At 36.8% G+C, this 20,842-nt stretch overlaps 1 protein-coding gene across 1 annotated transcript; it reads left to right on the top strand.

Moving 5' to 3' along the window:
* The first annotated feature begins 3,874 nt into the window (after positions 1-3,874).
* On the top strand, positions 3,875-19,913 carry LOC149814410 (uncharacterized). The gene is made up of 8 exons (XM_089989934.1): positions 3,875-4,070; positions 6,152-6,259; positions 6,360-7,013; positions 8,178-8,257; positions 10,297-10,740; positions 18,643-18,732; positions 18,828-18,907; positions 19,315-19,913. Exons 1-8 carry the CDS (start codon positions 4,034-4,036, stop codon positions 19,385-19,387), a joined length of 1,566 nt encoding a protein of 521 aa, XP_089846060.1. The 5' UTR covers positions 3,875-4,033; the 3' UTR covers positions 19,388-19,913.
* The last annotated feature ends 929 nt before the right edge of the window (positions 19,914-20,842 follow it).

Raw genomic sequence — 20,842 nt, 5'->3', positions numbered from 1 at the left:
TCACAAAGATACAGGCATGACCCGATACACGACTCGACACGCATGTTCAAAAACTTTTTTAAAAAATAAGAAACAGCAACACAGATTTTTTGAATATTTTAATCAATAAAAAACTATTTTTTATGTTTTAATATATATAAGTGTGTTCTTACTGAAATTCAAGTTTGGGTTGGCACTTTCCATACCCATACCCAAAAATTCAAGTTTGGGTTGGCACTTTCCATACCCATACCCAAAAAAATTCAAGTTTGAGTCGGCATGAACTGAATATGTGCGGATCTGAACCAAACCTAGCCAGTTTGAGGTAGGGATGACCATTGGGCTGGGTGCCTGATGGACTGTCGGGTACCTGGCCTGAACAGGGTCCGGCACGGGTGGCACAATGCAGCCCCAGGTTGAGAAAACTTGGGCCGGGCCCAGCCCGATTAAATAATTGGGCTCGTATCAGGCCGGACCACTGTGTAAAATACACAGGGCCTGATAAGCGGTTGACTGGGTCCGGCCTGTCGGGCCCTAATTGGGTCAACCCCATGGCCATCCCTACCTCAAAGATATACACGTGTTGGACTCTGGTCGGATATAATGAGGTGCTGCTTAATTGAGATTGGAGTCAGATGGAGAAAGCCCTTACCCAAGCCCGGATCCACTTCACTAGATATCTTATTTACAGGGATGTAAACAGTTAGGATTCTAGTTGAATATCAATCCTTTTAATCGGATTCAGTGGCCAAAGTTGGATTTGATTGGTAGTCAAATCTGGAATTGGCATCAAGTTTTGATTATTAATCCAAATACATGTAAATGTTGAACTTTAAGCAAGCTAGATCCAGATTCAGTTTTGGTGGATATCCATCCAACTCCAAATTTTCTAGATCTGATTAGGTTGGACTTTGTAATGCCTAGATCTGACCTGAGTCCAACCCATTTGTATCGCTACTTGGTTGGATTTTGAATTTGCATGTAAAGTGTGACAAATATCACGAGATTTATGAAAAGTCGTGAAAATATCACGAGAAATTACCTAAAAGGTTTAAACTTTAATTTCTCATGATATTTTTAAAATAAATAAATATCATGATTTTTTCATAGAAACATAAATATCAAGTTTTAAACAAGATATTTATGTTTTTTATCGACTATTTATCATAAAAAAACATGCGGTTTGTTTTTATTTTTTATAAAAAATATTTTTATATTTTTAATCTATTTTTATTGCTTATATATTGCCAACAAATGTGATTTTTTCTAATTTTTTTTATTTCCCATTAGTTTTTGGCTGCCGATATTTTGTCGTTTTAACTTTTGTCACTATGCATGTAATCAGAGTCGGGCCCAGACACACTCGATATAAATTTATATTTGGATCAGGACAGCTCTAAATTCACAAAACCAAATCCGACCAAATTAGCTACTGAGATCTGATACTCTTAACAGAGTTTGGGTAAATAAATTCAATTTAGTTGGAATCCATGTTGGAAAGACACGGAAATGAGCCATGACTTTTTTTTTATTGAAAGGCAAGCTGGGGTTAAGCAGACCCCTACCAGATATCTCTTAAGCCCTATGTGGCAGAGGGATTCGAACCTGGGTCTTCAGCTTGGCACAGGACTCCGCTTACCACATCGTGGTTGACATGAACCATGACTTGATACATGTAGAAGAAGCAAGTTTACAAATCTTTCAAAAAATTAGGACACAAGGACACTGATTTTTAACCAATTTAAAATATTTTTCCTTATTTGAATATAAGTATGATTAAAACTATTAAACTTATTAAAAAATAATGCATTATCCAGCCATGATTTTCTAGATGCCATCCATCGCACAGTTAAACAACATTCAAGAGACTAATTTATTTCTGTCAAAGGTGTTCCTGCGCCCCCTAAAAATTTTTTTTTTGAGATAAAATAAAAAATGGCTACAATTATTAATAAAAATCTATTTCATATGGACACATCAAACTATTTGCTGCAGTCAGGGCTGGACTGGGCTACAAAAATGGATAAAAATCTATTTCATATGGAATCAGGGCTAGGCTAGGACTGGGCTTTTAATTTTTTACTTTTTAATTTTTAACTGGGCCGGGAGGCAGGACTGGGCTACAGCTCATAAGATTTAGAAAGTGAATCTCATTTGCACAGCACCCCCACAAGCAATAGAGTGTAGTTTTTAACAATCTGACAAACTTTCTCTTGTTTTGTTCTCATGAAATTAGAATTCTCATAAGATTTAGAAAGTGAATCTCATTGTGCTTGTTTTGTTCTCATGAGATTCGAATTCTCATAAGATTTAGAAAGTGAATCTCATTTGCACAGCACACCCACAAGCATGGGCGTAGCTAGGATTCAAGGGGGGGGGGGGGGGGGGGGGCAAAGAGGGGTGTAACAAAAAAAATTGGTGTGATAGTCTGGGGTTCAGGGGCAGCGCCCCCTAAAATTTTTTTTTTGAGATAAAATAAAAAATGGCTACAATTATTAATAAAAATCTATTTCATATGGACACATCAAACTATTTGCTGCAGTCAGGGCTGGGCTAGGACTGGGCTACAAAAATGGATAAAAAACTATTTCATATGGAATCAGGGCTGGGCTGGGCTGGGCTAGGACTGAGCTTTTAATTTTTTACTTTTTTATTTTTAACTGGGCCGGGAGGCAGGACTGGGCTACAACTCAGTTCTGAAACCCCCCCCCCCCCCCCAGCTCCGCCTATGCCCACAAGCAACCAAACATACCCATAGAATATAGTTTTTAACAATGTGACAAACTTTCTCTTGTTTTGTTTATCTTGCTAAACTTATTTTATGAGTTGGAACAAGGATAGCAGGAAACACACTATAAGAGGATGAGAAACTTGTTTATTGAAAAACTGTTTCTGAAAAGGAAAACATTGTCTTTATGAAACTTTTAGAAAACACTAAGGCCCTGTTTGGAAACTAGTAGCTGGGATGGGAAGTGGCATGACGGAGGTGGTAGCTGTCAATTCCATGCTTTAGTGTAAACACAATGTCACTTCTCATCATGCATTAACTCCCATCCCAGTTACCAGTTTCCAAACAGCAACCAGGTGATACTTTGACCAACTTTTTGCCAAATGCATCTACTATCCCAGTTCCTAGATTCCAAACAGGGCACAAAAGATTTATCAGAAAAGTGTTTCCCATACCTTTCTCTTTAGTGGGATACATGTTCCTCATGTTTGGTTTCATTAATTTATTATGTTATTAACTTTTTTTTCTTAAACGTTTCTCAATCATATCTCTATTCGTTTTCAATTTCTATTTTCCTTTTTGTCAACCTTGGTTCGAACTATAGTTAATGGAAGTGCCTATATAGGGGAAGCAGGCTTTCCATTTGTGAGAAACTCACTTCCTCACATTTCTTCCTCCCCTTTCTTTTATTTTTTATGATTTTTATATTAATATTTATTTTTTTGCTTCTTCCTTTATTCCTCCATGCTTCCTCTCGCTTCTCACTAGTTTCTCCTTATTTTCATTCACGTTTTCTTTTCTTTTTAGCTTCTCTCATGCTTCCATAATCGCTTCCAAAGCAACTCCTGTTTCCCGCTTCCCGCTTCACACTACTTGTTAAGACTCGCTTTCAGCTTCACGCATCCTTTCCGTATCCATTTAGCTTCCTGGTGAATGTGTTCGAGCAAGCTCACGATTCGGACACGGGGTGAATCACGAGCTTTCTCTCACGTGGAGTGCATCCCACTACCGTAGCGTTTAGTCCATATCGGGCAAGGGGCCGGGGATCCAAAACGCCGCAACCATTCTTTGGTGGCCTGGCCCCTTCTCAACCGGAATCTTGGGTCCGAACCCAACTCTCTTCCACCACCCGCCCACCACCACCACCACCACCCCCACGAAGCGATCCTACGGGCATGGGTGACACCAAGCACGTCCCACCCTCCTCCTCCTCCTCCTCCTCCTATTCTCCCCAACACAATCACCCCCACGCGTTCCCTCTGTTGTCCAAATCGGACGAATTCGCTACGTAAACCACGTTTTCCTGGCGCACCCAGTTTCCATCCAATGGGGAAGGCCCAGACTCCTCTTCCCACGCCCCCTGGTATGGATTCCCCCCCTACCCATCTTCTCGTATGTTCCTAATTTTCACGGTGCAACCAACAATTTGATGGAATTGGCAAGTGGGTTTGTCTCCTTTCGTCTTTTTTCAGCAGCAATCTGGGTTCGATGATTCGTCCAAAATTTTCCAGCTTTTAGTGTGTGTTTTGGTAATTTGTATGTTTGTTGTGAATTACGGTTTGGATTGCATCAATCTCATCATTGTTTGGATTCTAGCTGGAGAACATTAATGTGGGTTTACATAGTTTGTGGTTGTCGAGGCTTTTTTATATTTTTTTAGTTGATTTAGCATATTGGTGATGACGCAGATGAATTCTTATGTTTTTTTTGGTTTGTGGTTATGGGTTTTTTTTTTTGGAGTTTTCTAGTTGATTTAGTATGTTAGTGATGATGCAATTATTAACTGGAACCGTTTTGGGGTAGAATATGTCGATGGTGATTCTTTTATTTCAGTTGAAGTTGGTGGGTACACGAGATTTAGCTCTGGAACTAATAGACGTGGTTGAGGAAATTCGGCTGTCACAATTGTCATTTCTTTTGTATGAGAGAATTCACAACCATATGTAGCTAGGCCGTTTGGAATGGGACTTTGGAACACACTGATGGCAAGTTTAGTTTTGTTGGTATTGACAGGAAGGGATAAAAACGCAGTGTATTTAGTTCATGTGAGTAATATGTCATTTAATCGAAAAAAAAGATGGTTTGAACATGTTGCATGGAGACCTGCCACAGCACAGATAAGACATATTGACATGATGAAAGTGGAAGGAATTTAAAAAAGCTGAATACCATTGAAGACTTGGAGGGGGGGCAGTGAGAGGTGGTTTGAAGGATTGTAAGGTGGCCACAATGTAATTTTAGAGAGGAATGGAGAAACACGACTTGTAAAGCCGACTCCATTTGGCCAGGATAGGGCATGATGATGCCAATGATGGTAAATATACCTTGGACTTAATTGGCAACCGATGCTGAGAAACCTTATGTGTTGAAATTCATTAGCCTGACTTCATGGCGTGCTCATATCAGTGTCAACTGGTTCGTCATACTGGAAAAGTGATCTGGATCTAGTGCTTAGAGGCATTCTAAATGGTAGCTACATTGCTGTGATCTTTCTTTTTGATAAGCAAGCAAGCCATGATGCCCATTTTCTCTCATGCTGGCTGGTGCTTTTAGACGAAACTATTACACTTGACTATTGGCTGTCAATTGGAGGGATCAAAGTGGTGGTGAAGTCCATATAGATGAAGAGCTGTCCGCGAGGCAGAACCTTTTTGTGGGTGCTGTGATCACATCTTAAACTGATATACTTGGACCTTTTGAGGTTTCAACAGCTAGTATCAAGCTGAAAAGTGGAACCAATTCAGTGGTCAAACAGTTGTTACAGGGAACATAAAATATTTAAGAATGCCCTCTATTTCTGATACTTACAACATTGGGTTAGTCACGTGCGTACATGATCAAAGGGGCAGTCATTAACAGAGTTATATGGGTGACTTCTGGAAAAAACTAGGACAACTTACACAATTGGCAACAAATTTTGAGGCAGTTTTTCCCAACCAGACTTCATAGTCATGCAACCATTTTCCTAAAAGGTTGTGTTTTCATGTTTTTGGTAACGTAGTTGGTAAGAAAAAGTTTTTAAGCTTAAAAATGCTATCATATAGAGGAATGTACAATGATGAACTTCTGCATGTTTTATGTGTACACTTTTTTTTCTAAGTTGGATGGACTGATGGACTATATGTAAGTTTCTGAGTTTGAAACTCACTTTGTTTCCCAATGAAGAATGTCATTTCTTGGTTTTCTCATCTTGTTGAGGCTTTTGCATCGAAAGCTAACCAATGTTAAAATCACTGTGCGGTAGATATATTGAAGTTGAAATACTCTGTGTATTTCATAGAGATAAGAGGCTACGTTATTTAGTCATCAAAATGGAGCATATTTATGTGGTATCTGTAATATTTTTCACAAACAATATTAATTAAATGTGCCCCTCATTGAACGGTTTATCTGTCTGTTTGTAGTCCATATTAATTTACTCGTGCTGCTTTGTCATCCCTGCAGAAACATGTGATATGCAGTCTGAAGAGGAAAAAGTCCCATCTGTGAAGAACAAGAAAAGAAAGCTAAAGACCCCATCTCAAGTTGAGGCACTAGAAAAATTTTATGATGGTAAATATCCTTGATTTGCAGACTTTCTGCAGCTCATCTTATCTTCATTTAGTTTTATATTAGAACTAATCTGGATAAAGTTATACTGTTTTGTCTACAGCGCACAAGTATCCATCTGAGTCTATGAAAGCACAACTTGCAGCAAAGTTGGATTTATCAGAGAAACAAATTAATGGATGGTTTTGCCATAGAAGGTCGAAGGACAAAAAACTATTGGATGACATAGAATATGCAACTTGGAAAAATGAACTTCAAGGTAGTGTAAATGATTGTGGTAGTGGAGTTAGGCATGACTCTTGCAGCAGCTCAAAACAAGGTGAACGCTTGTATGATTTCAAAGAGGTGGAAAGCCATAGGTTCCACAGCCAGGCATTTCCAGGTGCTGGTTCTGATCTTAGGAAACGGTATTTGCTTGCAAGAAATTATAGTGTTGCGGATGATACATCTTCTGGGAGCAGTTCACCCTCACAAGATAGATTGACACCTGGCAGGGATCTGTATGATCTGAAGCATTTGAGGCACTCATCTATAGACCATGAATATGAATACATGAATATAAAGGATGGACCAAGAAAGGGTTATATGACAGTGTTGGATGATCTATGTATGGATGAGACAAGCGAACACCCTTCAATTGCAGCAGTCAAAATGAAACTTGGAAAGATGTACCACCTAGATGGACCACCACTTGGTGTTGAGTTCCAACCACTTCCACCTGGGGCCTTTGATTCACCAATGGAGGACCAAGTACATGGTAAATATGCATCCATTTTGGAAACATGTATCCTTTTTGTCATTGCTAGAGAACTTGTGATTTGGTATCTATATTAAAGCTATGTCAAGCCTTATTGATTTGATATATGTGCTGAATCAAGAAGACAAATTTTTTATTACCATTTTTAAGATGCAAAATATGGAAATTTATCCAAAACTGAAGAAAATATAGTAAGATAACAGTGGATGGAACAAGTAAATGTGTGTCTATACATATAGATAGATTGTGTATAGTCAACAACTATCACAGTTTACTTCATTTAACACATTCTTATAGGTTTTTATTCAAAATGCAAAAGTGACAAATTTTAAAAAGGTCAAAATGAAATATTGCAATATGGTCAGAATCTTTTCGAGATATTTAAATTTTCAATGTCTAATTTAATATTATTTATTTATAATTTTCTCAAGATTTTCTTGAAAAAAAACGTGTTTAAATTGTTCTGAGAAAAACCTTACCCGTATTGTCCAAGGCTGATATTTATGGACATGTATGTATATATCTATGAGCGAGTACAATTTGTGGGGCTACACCATAAGAAAGTCTGGCCTTCCAATGGGAATTCAGAGCTCGCTAGGCCTTAAGTGAGTGGAGGTTGTAGTTTCATATATTTGCAACACCATCCACTTTGGTCTCCAGCCTCGACATTTCTGGGTTTTCACCAATATCAATTTTAATACCAAAACTAGCTATGGGACCAAAATCTGATTGGTCAAGTGTCAACATGCTAAATGGAGCCATCCTGATGAATTCTTGTTGTATTAGCACAGAAAGTGGGCTTCATATATGCCCACTTCAAAGTTATGATATTTTATCAATCATCAGACCCATTTTAATTATGCTGGTGTAGACCTACTTATAATTTTGTAAGTCCTTAATTGAACCTGTCTTTGCAAAGCATGGTACCACGTGATCTTCCCTACCAAAGTTACTTGTAAACACTTTTAAGTTCAAGTTAATCTTTGGAAGTTCTACATGCATCGATGGATGATTTGTTTGAGGCATTTTCTCTTTGTTCCTTCTCAGTGAATATAATCTTTTAAATCCATTTGTGCTAAGTTCCTTGCATGCTATTTTGGTTCCTTTTGAAACCTGCAGTGTATCGATTTATAGTGGGTATCTTATTTTCTCATTTGATTGCAGAGCCATACTGTGTGGGTGATTCCATCCTGCAGAGTTCCCAAAGAATGCCAAGATTAAGAAATGATTCTCATGTTGGTAGGGTAAGTGGATTACTTTCTTTAATGTCCTTGTTTATCATGCTTTTATGTTTAGAATGATGATCGGTTCTTTCTTGTTTGAGACCATTGGCAAAGGCAAAGTTTGAATATTGTATCGGTTTCCAGTCTGTGACAAACAAAATCACATGCAGGGCTAGTCAATTTCCCAATAAATTAACACTCTTTCTCTTTCTATATTTATCACCATAACAATATAAGAGTTATGCCCATGACAAATGCTGCTTGAGCATCACTTATGTGGATACCTGCCATCTGACTTGCTTTGGAATGAACTTTGTAATCATGATTCAAAATAGATTGTCTTGCCCCCAAATCAAGATTCAGGTGTTTTAAAGAATCAATAAAAGCTTTGATTGAGCATAGATTGCATTAGGAACTTAGCCAAGGGCCAATTGTCTAATGATGGGCCAGATTCAGTTTGGATGTAGGTTATGCCAAGTATAACGAATGACAAATCAGTTTTCTTTTGATTGGATTCGGATATAAAATTATTCCAACCCAATCTAAATTCAGTTAAAATAAAATCCTTCGAATCTGAATCCAATTGAAATCCCTTAATTTGCTAGTAATTTGCTTGTAGTATTAGACTTCACCACCAAGTCTAAAACTCCCAATTTCCACTTTTCTCCTCCTAACTCTGTTCTCGTCCATTACAAGTTTGAGTCATGTTCTTTGTAGGTGGATTTCGTAAAGAACTTGCATATATCCTTTATTTGTTATATGTGTTAAATCACTTGTAAGGGGAAGTTGCCATCATTCATTTATGAATATATATCTATTCCAGTTAACAAAACCAATTACTGCACCCTTTTGTAATTGAAGTTACAAATTGCGGCCTATGGCCAAGACATCAGTTCTCCAAATTCCAAAGCAATCTTAAAGAAAAGGCCAGAAAACTTTGAAAATTCCTTCTATTTAGCCAAATAAGTTATGTATGCCTATGGGGAATGCGAAACTCAGATTATATTTATGCTTGAAATTGGTCATAGCTTCTTTGTTCCTTATATGCTTGTTCTTGCTTGCTCTACAAAACTAGCTATTGATCTTTAACAAGTAATAGTTATTTTCTTGCTTTTCTTTTTTATGTGAAAGATGACTTGTCTGTCAGTGAAGTAATTACAGGTGGCAATGAGCTAAGCTTTTTGCAAGAGGCTCAACCTCAGTTTGGTAAGAGGTCAGCTTCAACTGACATGTTTAATGAACAAAACAAGCTCAAGCTTTAGAAAGGCTTATTAATAAAGTGTAACACATAAATACATGCATATATACATACCAATATATATATATATATATATATAATGGTGCAGTGGAATATTTGTGTATCTTTCACCTGAGAAGTAATTGTTTCAACTCCCATCTTCTCTTTCCATTAATTTTAAAATGGAAAAGAAAGTAATATGGGGTGACTTGATCTAAGCTGAGCAAACTTAAAGTCAACTGATCTGAGTTTGAGCAAGATGGTGCAATCTTTAGCCAAGCCTGGTACAACCAGTACCAAATAAGGCTTGAACAGCCTAGTCTGAGGCTTGGCTTGGCTTGTCTCATGTACAAACCTATGGGTAATAGAATGACAGCAGCAACAATGTAAGAAATGGGATAGCAAATGGATGGATGGGAGGATATCTGATGATCCTTGGTGATATTCTTCTATTCCTTTGATGCTCAAGTTGTTGGTGGCCTGAATTTGTCCTTTGTTTGTCAAACCTTTTTGTGGGCGGACATATTGAATTAATTGCAGTAGTTATTTTTTTCAGTTACAAGGCATGTACAAGTCCATGCACTTTACTAAGTATTTAACATTCTTGTAAATAGACCTTTTTATGGTAGCTGATTAGCAAAATGCTCTTGCATTTGTGAATCTGCAATAAGCCATCTTTAGTCACATTGTTATTTCACTATTTGCGAATCCCATTTTCATCTACTTGGTATCTGTATCTTTATGGATGGCTATTGTAATCTTCTTTTTTCTTTGGAAATTTTATCATCTTGTTGAGCTTGTTTGTCATCCTTTCTTCTTTCAGATATATGGAAGAACTGGGAATGCTCTGCATTCTGGTGATTCATGCTTAAGGGAATCAGGTTACAGGGCAATTCAGCCATCTCGATTCCGAAATAAGTATGCATGTGATTCTCCAACATGGGCCCCTTCCTGTGCCAACCAAAGCAATCAGATGTCTGACTTGCACTCTGCAATGCAGATGGATGAATATTCTGATACTGAAGCATCAGAATATATCAGCAACGAGTCAGAAGCCTGGTCAAGGCATGGTGTGAGAGGGAGGCCCTTTCCTGGACCAGGCTATCAGCATCATGCATATAGTGGTAACATCAATACCAAAAAATCATCCTTCCTTCGGATCCATAATAGTAATAGAGGCAGACATACAGAAAATCCTGTAGTTCATCAGCCTATGATGTTCTCTGCTATGGCAGATGATGAAGTGAACTCCACAAGGAAGCTGAAGGTATAGTTTGTGCTTTATGTATGCATCCCTTGAACATGTTTGTCTGTTAATGCCTATCAAAAAAAAGTGTTTGTCGTTGATGTTAATATATATATATATATATATATATATATATATATATATATATTAGTAATGATATGGTGATCCCAGAGCACCTACTCCCTTTTTATAGCCATTGGATCTTAAAAGATCCAATGGCTATGATAACACTTTAAATGCATGCTCTTATTTACTGAAGCAGTTACACATGCTTCATAAATGCCAGCTCACTAATTAAAAACATAAGAGGCTTTCCGAAATAGAGTATTTACTTTGTTGACTTTCTTTAATTGGGTGATGGGCATGATGCATGACATGCTCTTACATGCATACATGCACATCTATTACGTTTTTTAGATTTCCAAACTCTCTCTCTCTCTCTCTCTCTCTCTCTCTCTCTCTCTCTCTCTCTCTCTCTCTCTGCTGTTGGACGAGAGCTCCACGTCCCCCTCCTGGCTACTGCTCTCTCTCTCTCTCTCTCTCTCTCTCTCTCTCTTGACTGTTATTGGTAACGCTTTTTGTTAGATGATTCATGTTTTCTTCTTTCCTTTTTTTGTTGTATTTCCAATGAAAAGAACCTTTTTCCTTTTCCTTTTTCTTTTTCTTTTTCTTTTTTTTGCCTTTTTCATAAGGGCAATTTGGAAGGGCATGATCCTTTGGAACACCAACTCCATGGTAAAAAATATAATAATTCTTGGTTTTCTGAAAGTAATGAAAAGTTAGGAAGAGGATAAGTGCTTGCAGTTGCACAGAAATTTCCAACTGAACTATCGATTAACACTAACTAGTGGTTGGATGTGTAATGCAACTATCATTTTGGTTGGCTGACCAGATCTATAAATCTTTCTTTTTCCAATTATTCTTGGGCTGAACAGGCATGTTTTGCAAGGATGTCTTTAGAGAATGGCACTTTGTGCATGAAACAACTTGTTCTTTGTTCTTCATTCCTCGTTGCTCTTGGCAGGAGAGACTATAGCAATTGTTCATGTGTTATTTCTGAACTTATGTGTTAAGTAATTTGGTGATAAATGTGAATCTTGAGCTTGAGCTTCTCTCATCACTTTGGCTTCTAATGTTTTCTTAAGCTTCTTGGTTGATTTCTTCAGAATGTTTCCCATATTAGACCTTTTCCCTTTAAGACATTTTTAGCTTCTGAATGGTTCAGCCGGTTATTCATTTTGTTTGTGAAATTTCATACCAGACCTGGGCCTGACCTCAATTCCGACCAAGATCCAATTTTTTTCAATGTAAAAAAGATTAAAAAAATATTATTTTGCCAAGTATGGTACTAGTTCATGTAATCCTTACAGGATCGATATGGTTTCTTTTATGGTGGGTCCACCTGCGGGTGGACTCACGCCGTGTGTCCACCCGTCATTTTTTTCTGCCAAAACAAAGTCTTTAGTGGCGGGCAAAACACCACTACTATTTACCTGCATGATCGATAGTGGCAGTTCTGCCCGCAGCTATTGCTTATATTAAAGTGCACATGCGATGGACGACATGCACACGTCCACTAGCGTCTTGCTAGGTGGGTGGTAGGCAGCTACCACTCACTTTCTCTCTCTACATATATATGTATATACCAAATGTGTATAAGTATATGTATATGATTATGTATATATTATATTATATATATACACTACATATTTTTTGTAAAATATCAAAATGATTTTTTTCTGTAATTTATTTTTATTTTTCTGTATTTTTTGTTGGATTTTGACCAGCTTTGACTAGCCATTAGGACTAGTCTAATGGCTAGTTAGACCTCTCTTGTATATTTAAAGGGGATCTGCCCCTCTTGTACATATGCATTCTTTGTGCATTTTATGAGCTTAATAAAATTTCTATTTTTTATGTTCTCTTGCCCTTGATGGTTTGTAACCTTGTGCCATGAGTGGCTTGTGCTTGTACCCTTAGTGGGTTTGTGTGCTCTCTCTCTATAATTCATTACATGGTATTAGAGCCTTGGGCTCTTGATCTCTTGAGACAATCTTGATCGTGGAGCTTGTGGATCGTGTTGATTGTGTGTTAGGACATCCTTCCTTCTAGTCTTTTTCTCTCCTCTCTTCCTCTTTTTCTTCTTATCTCTTCATCATCGTAGAAGACAAAGAGACTATCATCACCATTCCTGTGAAGCTCAACAACCCCAACTACGTGATATGGGACTCTATTGCGAAGCATCACATATGGGACAAAGGACTATGGGGACTAATTGATGGAACCGAAAAGGAACCCAAGTTAGTTCTCACAAAAAATGACAACGGGAAGGAGGTTGCGCTTTAAGGAGATATGAATAAAGTCGTTGCCGACTATGAAATGAAGTGGATGGAACGAAAGGTGGGCCAATCCAAAATCAGATTGTGGCTCATAAATACTGTGGATATTAACAAGTGCTCAAGTTTGGCGAAATTCGAATATGCAAATGATTCGTGGAAGTATCTCCAAAACATGTATTCACTCAAGGATATTGCACATGTGTGCAACCTACAAAACAAAGTAAGCACTATGACCCAATGAGACATGAACATACATGAATACTATAATGCTCTATCTCTCCTTTGGGATGAGTTATCATTGCTTGAGCCTAAGTGGCATTATCCAATAGACATTAAACTTTGTGAGAAGCAAATTAAAGTGAAACACTTCTACCAATTTATCAATGGGCTTAGACCCGAATTCGAAGCCACAAAGTCTACTCTACTATGTAAAAGAGGTATTCCCTCTATTGTGGAGACATTAAAAGATTTGACTACGGAGGAGAATAGACTAAAGAAACATGGTTCTAAGAACGAAGGCTCTATCTTGGCCATGTCTAGGCTCGGATATAACACACGTGTCTATAAGCCTCCTTATTTTGGGAGATCCTCCAATGAGTATGACAACAAGAAGAAGATTGTGTCATTTTTGCAACGAACTGAGTCACATCAAGCCTTTTTGCCCGAAAAGAAAAATAGGTGAAAAGAAAGAAGAAAATAAAGTGGCATCCATGAGACCTTCACATGAGAAATGTGATGTCGATGAAAACTTCACAAGCATTGGATCGATGCCACTTTTTCAACTAGTGGAGACTCTACAACCACTTCTCAAGGGCCAATCTTCTTCTCTCTCCGGTGTCGTGCTGTCTACTAGCATTCATCTTGGTAAGACTTCTTGGATTCTTGATTCTGGTACATTATTTCATATAACCCCTAATGAGTTCATGCTATCTGAATGTCACTTTAGTTTAAATGATTATGTGTCTAGCGTCGTTGAAACTTTTCTAAAAATCAAAAGTTTAGGAACTTTGAAATGTTAGAGTAGTATATAATTTGAATTTTAACCTTTTTTCGGTCTCTCAAATCTCAAACCATGGATGTAATATCACTTTTTCACCTAGTGGCAGTCAGAGAGGTTGATTGGGCGAGGCCATAAAAGAGGGGATCTCTACTTCATTGACACCTTATGTTTACCAAATGATTTTTTTAACTATGTTGAAAATAAAGATTTAGAAATTTGGCATAGAAGATTACGACATCCAAGTTCGTCAAAATCGTATTTGTTTCCTTTCTTTGAAAAGTGTAACCAAGAGGACTTGGTTTGTAAAGATGGCATTCCCGAAAAAATGAAATTATTGCCTTTTAGATCAAACAATTTTGTTTCTAAGGAACCATTTGAATTAGTACATTAAGATGTATGGAGTAGTATATATATATATACATATATATATATATAATTGTTTAGTTTAAAAAGTATTTTAGCTTTTCCTCATCACTCATCCACTTTTTTTCTCATTACGGAGTTCTTATTTGTCATGCCTATCAAGTTGAACAGATCCAACTATCGTACTTGAGCCTCCACCATGGAAAATCACATTCTATCCAAAGGCCTCATCAAGTACATCGAGGGCGATTGCCAGGAATCACAACTCTCATTCACAAAGATTGTGGATGGGAGTGTAAAGTTTCTCGAAGAAGAGAAGATCGTTGCAACTTTTGAGTTTGAAAAAAGACATATGGAGTGGCATATGGATAATGAAAAAGTACTGGCATGGATTGTAAGTAATGTTGACCCCTCCATTCTTGATAGTGTGGCCCAATTTAAAGTGGCCAAAGAAGCATAGGAGTTCCTAAGAGACATGTGTACTATGAAAGGCATGGCTCATTAGTGGAATCTCCACAAGAAAATGATGTCTTTAAAACAAAGCCACAAAACTATCCATGATTACTACAACGAGATGTCCCTTCTATGGAGGGAACTTGCCATCTTAGAGCCTAAGTAGGAAACCATCAGGGATTTACGTCTTAGACAAGAGCAATTAAAAAAAGAACAATTCTTTATGTTTCTCAATGGTCTAAGGCCCAAATTCGAAGGAGCAAGGATAATGTTGCTTCACAAATCCAAGTATATCCCTTTTCTTCACGACTCTTATGGAGTTAATTATGGAAGAGGGGAGACTAAAAGAGGAAAAGGAAGAAAAGATTAGTGGCATCGTCTTTGCCGCTTTAAAACCCAAGGCAACCACTAGAACCTATAAGCCCTCTCATTTTGGAAAGCAAAAAAACTATGGAGGAGGTAGAAAAATAATTTGCTACTTTTGCAACAAGCCGGGACACATAAAGATGACTTGCCCCAAGTTAAAGAAAGTTGCTTCTGTTGGAGAGTCCTCCAAAACAAGTAGTGATGCCAACAAAGGAGGAGAGTCTAAAGATCTTTCTATTACACAACTAGCTGCGACTTTACAACAATATTTGAAGACTTCTACTCCAACATCGGGTGTCGCAGTTTCATCTACGTCTCTTCCATGTATGTCACCATGGATATTCGACTCAGGAGCTTCTTTTCACATGATACCTAATGCATCCCTATTATCCAATTTGTCGCACCGACAAAAAAATTTCTAGTGTTTCTACCACTGATAACACTTCTCTTGAAATTATTAGTATTTGGGATTTAAAAATTAATTTCAATTTTTTTTTGTTCTAAAAGTAAGAGTTATTCTCAAACTAAATTTAAATTTTTTTTTCGTTTCCCAAATATCTTATCATGGGTATGAAATCTTCTTCTCATCCAAAGGTTGCTTGGTGCAGGATTACCAGCCAAGAAAGTTGAGTGGGGAATGTTATGGAGGAGGAAATTTATATTACATGCATTTTTTATGTATACCAAGAAATTCCTTTTGTAACTATACCCAAGAAAAAAATAGTGAAACTTGGCATAGAAGACTAAGTCATACAAGTGTATCTAAACTTTTTCTCTTTCCTTTTTTGGAAAGATTTTGTAATGAGAAAGATTTTGTGTGTAAGGATTGCATACTTGAAAAAATGAAAACTCTTCATTTTTCTTATAGATATCATGAGACCAAAAGACCTTTTGAATTGGTGCACTCGGAGATTTATGGTGACCCACTCTGATCTTGTCTAAAAGAGGATTCTCCTATTATGTTATTTTTGTTGATGATTATGCTGGATATACTTGGATTTACTTTCTTAAGCAAAAATCCGAAACCTTCTCTTTCTTCAAGAAATTTCCTAACTTAGTTAAAAATCAATTTCAAACCAACATTCATACTTTTCGTTCAGATTCGAGAGGTGAATTTTTATCAAATGGGTTCAATTACTATTTGAAATAAAATGAAATTTCTATGTCAAAAATCTTGTCTAAGAACTCTTCAACAAAATGGGATTTGCGTAAGAAAACATAGGCACATCATAGAAACCACTAGAACTTTGTTCATTTCAAAAAATGTTCCTAAAAACTTTTGGTCCGAAGCTGCTCTCAACGCGGTCTATTTAATAAGTAGAATGTCGTCTTTCGCTTTGAAAAATATTTCCCCCTTGAGAATTTAAAATTAGATCATCTAGGATATCCAAAGCACCTAGTAGATTTGTATCCTATGAGTCCTTCGGTCCAAGTATAGATCATGTCACATGGCCATTCACTCCTACTTTGAATCCTCTACATATAATGAAGCCAAATACCACCTTCAATGGATAGAAATAATAAAAAATCGAGTTAAATGCATTAGAGAGAGATAGAACTTCGTAAATCCAATCTTTGTCCCTAGAAAAGAAACTTATAGGATGTAGGTGGGTTTGCAAGGTCAAAACTAAGTGTGATGAGTCACTAAAAAGATATAAGGCTAGGTTAGTCATCAAAGGGTATAGTCAAGAATATGGTGTAAATTATGAGAACTTTTGCTCATGTGGTTCTGATGACCACTGCTATGACCCTTATGGTGGTTGCATCTGTTAGAAAATAGCCAATTTATCAAATAGACGTAAAGACTGCATTTCTTAATGGAAATCTTAATAAAAAGGTACATATGGAACCCCTTTCAGGATTTGACTTGGCACGTACATAGAAAGGTCATTTGCTTGTGTAAAGCCTTGTATAGCTTAAAACAAGCTCTCAAGGTGTGGTATGACCGGTTTAACAGTGTTATGATTAAATTAGGTTTTAAATCATGTTATACTGACATTACATTGTTTGTTAAGTCTTTTGATGCAGATATGGTGATTTAATTGTTTTATGTTGATGGCATGGTCATCACGAGAGGCGATAAGCAGGGAGTTAGTCATATCAAAGCTATTTTTAAAGATAACTTTGAAAAGACAAATCTTAGCTTTTTGTGTTATTTTCTTGGAATAAAAATTGCTTACTCAGCTCGTTGTTATTTATTAACACATAGTAAATATGCAATTGAGATTGTTGCAAGATAAAAAAAATCATATGAAAAAATGGTGGATACTCCAAAAGTCATAAATTGCAAGATGTGGATCGATGAAGGAGTTGGAGCTCTAACTTATTTATCTATTACTAGATGTCAATTCCAACATTCCCCCACCATAGTACATATGAGTGTTGTGATGAAAAAAAATTAATATATTAAAAATACTATTAATAATATATTTTTTTTATCTTCCTCCTCCCCATTAGAAATAATTGCTTATTCTGATTCTTATTGAAGAGAAGGTATAAATGACCATCGTTCAACCACAGATTTTTGTATTTTTTTAGGTATCTACTTGGTGTCTTTAAAGTGCAAGGAGCAACAAAAGGTGTCTCTCTCATCTACCAAAGCCCAGTATAGGGCCATGACTATTACGACTTCGGAGAATGTGTAGTTGAAGCTACTTCTGAAAGATATGGGTGTCCACATGGCTCAACCCACCAATCTATGTTGTAACAACAAGAGTATTGTTACATCGCCAACAATCATACCTTTCACGAACATACTAAGCATATCAAGATGGACTGTCATTATATTTGTTAGGAGTACTTAAGAGGAACCATCACGCTTCCATATGTCCCATCGGAGTATTAGTTGGCTTATTTTTTAACCAATGCTCTACCATCACCACTGTTTCAGTTTCTTTTGGGCAAACTTTTGGTGTTATCATCGTAAGTTTGAGGAGGGTGTTAATATGTACATATATACATACATATACATATATATGTACAAACGTGTATAAGTATATATTATATATGATTATGTATATTATATATATATATATATTGTAAAATATCAAAATTATTTTTTCTGTAATTTATTTTTATTTTTCTGTATTTTTTGTTGGGCTTTGATCAGCTTTGACTAGCCATTAGGACTAGTCTACCAGCAAGTTAGCCCTCTCTCCTGTATATTTACAGGGGATCTCCCCCACTTGTACATATGCATTCTTTGTGCATTTTATGAGCTTAATGAAAATTATATTTTTTATGTTCTCTTGCCATTAGTGGTTTGTGATCTTGCGCCCTTAGTGGCTTGTGCTTGTACCCTTAGTGGGTTTGTGTGTGCTCTCTCTACTTCATTACAGTTAACTCAAGTGAACTGATTGATTGCTGGTTGTTGAAGTAACTTTTGCATCACTTCATCTGCAGAAAGAAGAGATGTATGAAGAGAGGAGAATCAATAAAGAAAATGATTATCCTTTTAGACCGAGTGCAAGTTTTATGAGAGGGAAAAGAAATGTAAGTTTTTCTCATTCCTCTATTTTTCAGAAATATGATATTGTTTTAGCTAACCTCATCCTTGTCTTGCTGTCATTGCAATGCCAAAATTCAAGGGTGGAAAAATCTTGAAGCCAGACAGTGTACCAAAACATGCTGCTTCTTTGGGTTCACATATGATAAAACCAATCAAAGGGTTAGTGACAACTTGTTTTATTAACTGTATGTGTTACAAATGAACACTTTTTTATTACATAAATTGTTCTCTTCTAAAGTAATTAATAATCTGAAGTCAAATTTCCTAAATGAATACATTGGAGGTTTATTCATCCTACCCATAGCTGTTTCTAGTATCCCGATAATCTTTAAAGTTTAAATGCAATCATCAAGCAACAAGTTTGGGATGTGCTTCAAACTGTTTATTCTCTTATATTTCAAATGGAAGGCATACATCATAAAACATTGCCTTGGAGACTATAAGAAACAGAAAAGGGAGGAAACCCCTTACCATATTCCTGCTTACATTTACTGACACAAAAACCATAATTTTTTGGAAACAAACAACAAATTGATATTCTGTAAAACTATGCACTACTTATGCAGATATGCTGTTGACATGCCAACCAGTTTCAGTGAGGATGAAGCAGAAGACACTGGTTCTTCTATTGAAAGATAGGACTAGTTGAGAGGACCAGGGAGAAAGTTGGTTTTCATCATTCCAGTGGATATGCTAAGTGGTCTTGGGAAATCACCAACTTGGTTACACAGGACTACAACTACAAGGACTTCAAACTATATCAACTAAACAGATTGTTCTTGATATCAGAACCTTTTCTTCTTGATATCAGAACCTTTCCAGTTCAGAGCTGGATGCGAAATTCGGTTGCCCATTTTTCTTCATGATGGCAACCAGTTCAAATCAGGGCTTCCAGATTGTTCATTGCCCAAGCCATCTGCACCCCAAACAGCCATCATCTTTTGTACATAATCTAACATTTTCATGGATGAATAATGATAAATACCTTGGCTACTGGAGGTACATTTGTGAAAAGGGAGTAGGGAGTCTCTCATCAAGATTTAGTTTAACATTTTTCCTAAAACTTCAACCTGTTGGAAGCTGCTTGTGATACTTAGGCCCTGTCAATACTTGTCTGCTTGTAACTATGGTGATACATTCATGAAAACATGCTAGTGTAAATCCTTCTAGAAGCAGTTGCTTCTCTTGCTTGATAATGTGCAGATTAACCTGGCAGTGTAACCAGCTAAGAGGGAAAATGTGAGGAAGGATTTTCTCAAAAGGATCTTGAAGGTCCTTTCGCACGGAAAGCATTAGATCTATAACATGATGCATGATCTAACTTCAAGCATTAAAACAATGGAATGAGAGTTTCCAGAGAGGTAAGGCAATAATCTACGAGGGTTGGAAGGGTCATTGATAGTGGTCCTTTGCATTGTACTGATGCAAAAATGCTTTCTTGAGGAAAGTATCTATTCTGCTGGACCATATAATAGTGCCAGCGTGGTTTTCAACAATTTTGATTTTGTCTGTTCTCTTTCAAAACAAAAAAGCATCATCATGGATTAAACTCTGTGAAACGTTATCCTTGATTGTGAGTCAGATGATTGGTTTGCTTATGTATTTCTCCAATGATAAATTATTGAGAGATTCCGACTGTTAATGAGGTGACACTTCTGATAGCTTTTGATCCAATAAAAGCATGAAGGAGACGGGACTGTCTAATAGCAGTGTGCACATAGCGGCAACCTTCTGGAATCTCCTCCTCTTGAACCAAAAAAGGGATAATAATCTAAGAGCTGGGTCTATATTGAGAATGAAAACTAGGATGATGCCATGTCGAATTATTAGATTGATTAATGAAATTTAATCAATGTTTCATTGACTTGTTTTTTTTGTCCAGTGTTCATATTAGTTGCAGAACTGCTCATATTTTGGCATGAGATTTGATTTTCGAAGACCGGTCAAGTGGAAGTTATCTTCTTATATCCTCTGCACCTGCACGGCTTTTTCATGGTTTGAAAATCGCCGTCCAAGTTGCAGTGTTCATAAATCAGAAATCTTTTAATATTTGTAGGATTTTAGGTTATGCCATCTTGAGATGAAACACACTTC

Source organism: Nuphar pumila, chromosome 15 (assembly GCF_984573655.1).
Source record: "Nuphar pumila chromosome 15, dmNupPumi1.hap1.1, whole genome shotgun sequence".
Classification (NCBI taxonomy): domain Eukaryota; kingdom Viridiplantae; phylum Streptophyta; class Magnoliopsida; order Nymphaeales; family Nymphaeaceae; genus Nuphar; species Nuphar pumila.
Note: the sequence above shows the minus strand (reverse complement) of the source record. Positions and strands in the feature narration are given on the sequence as shown.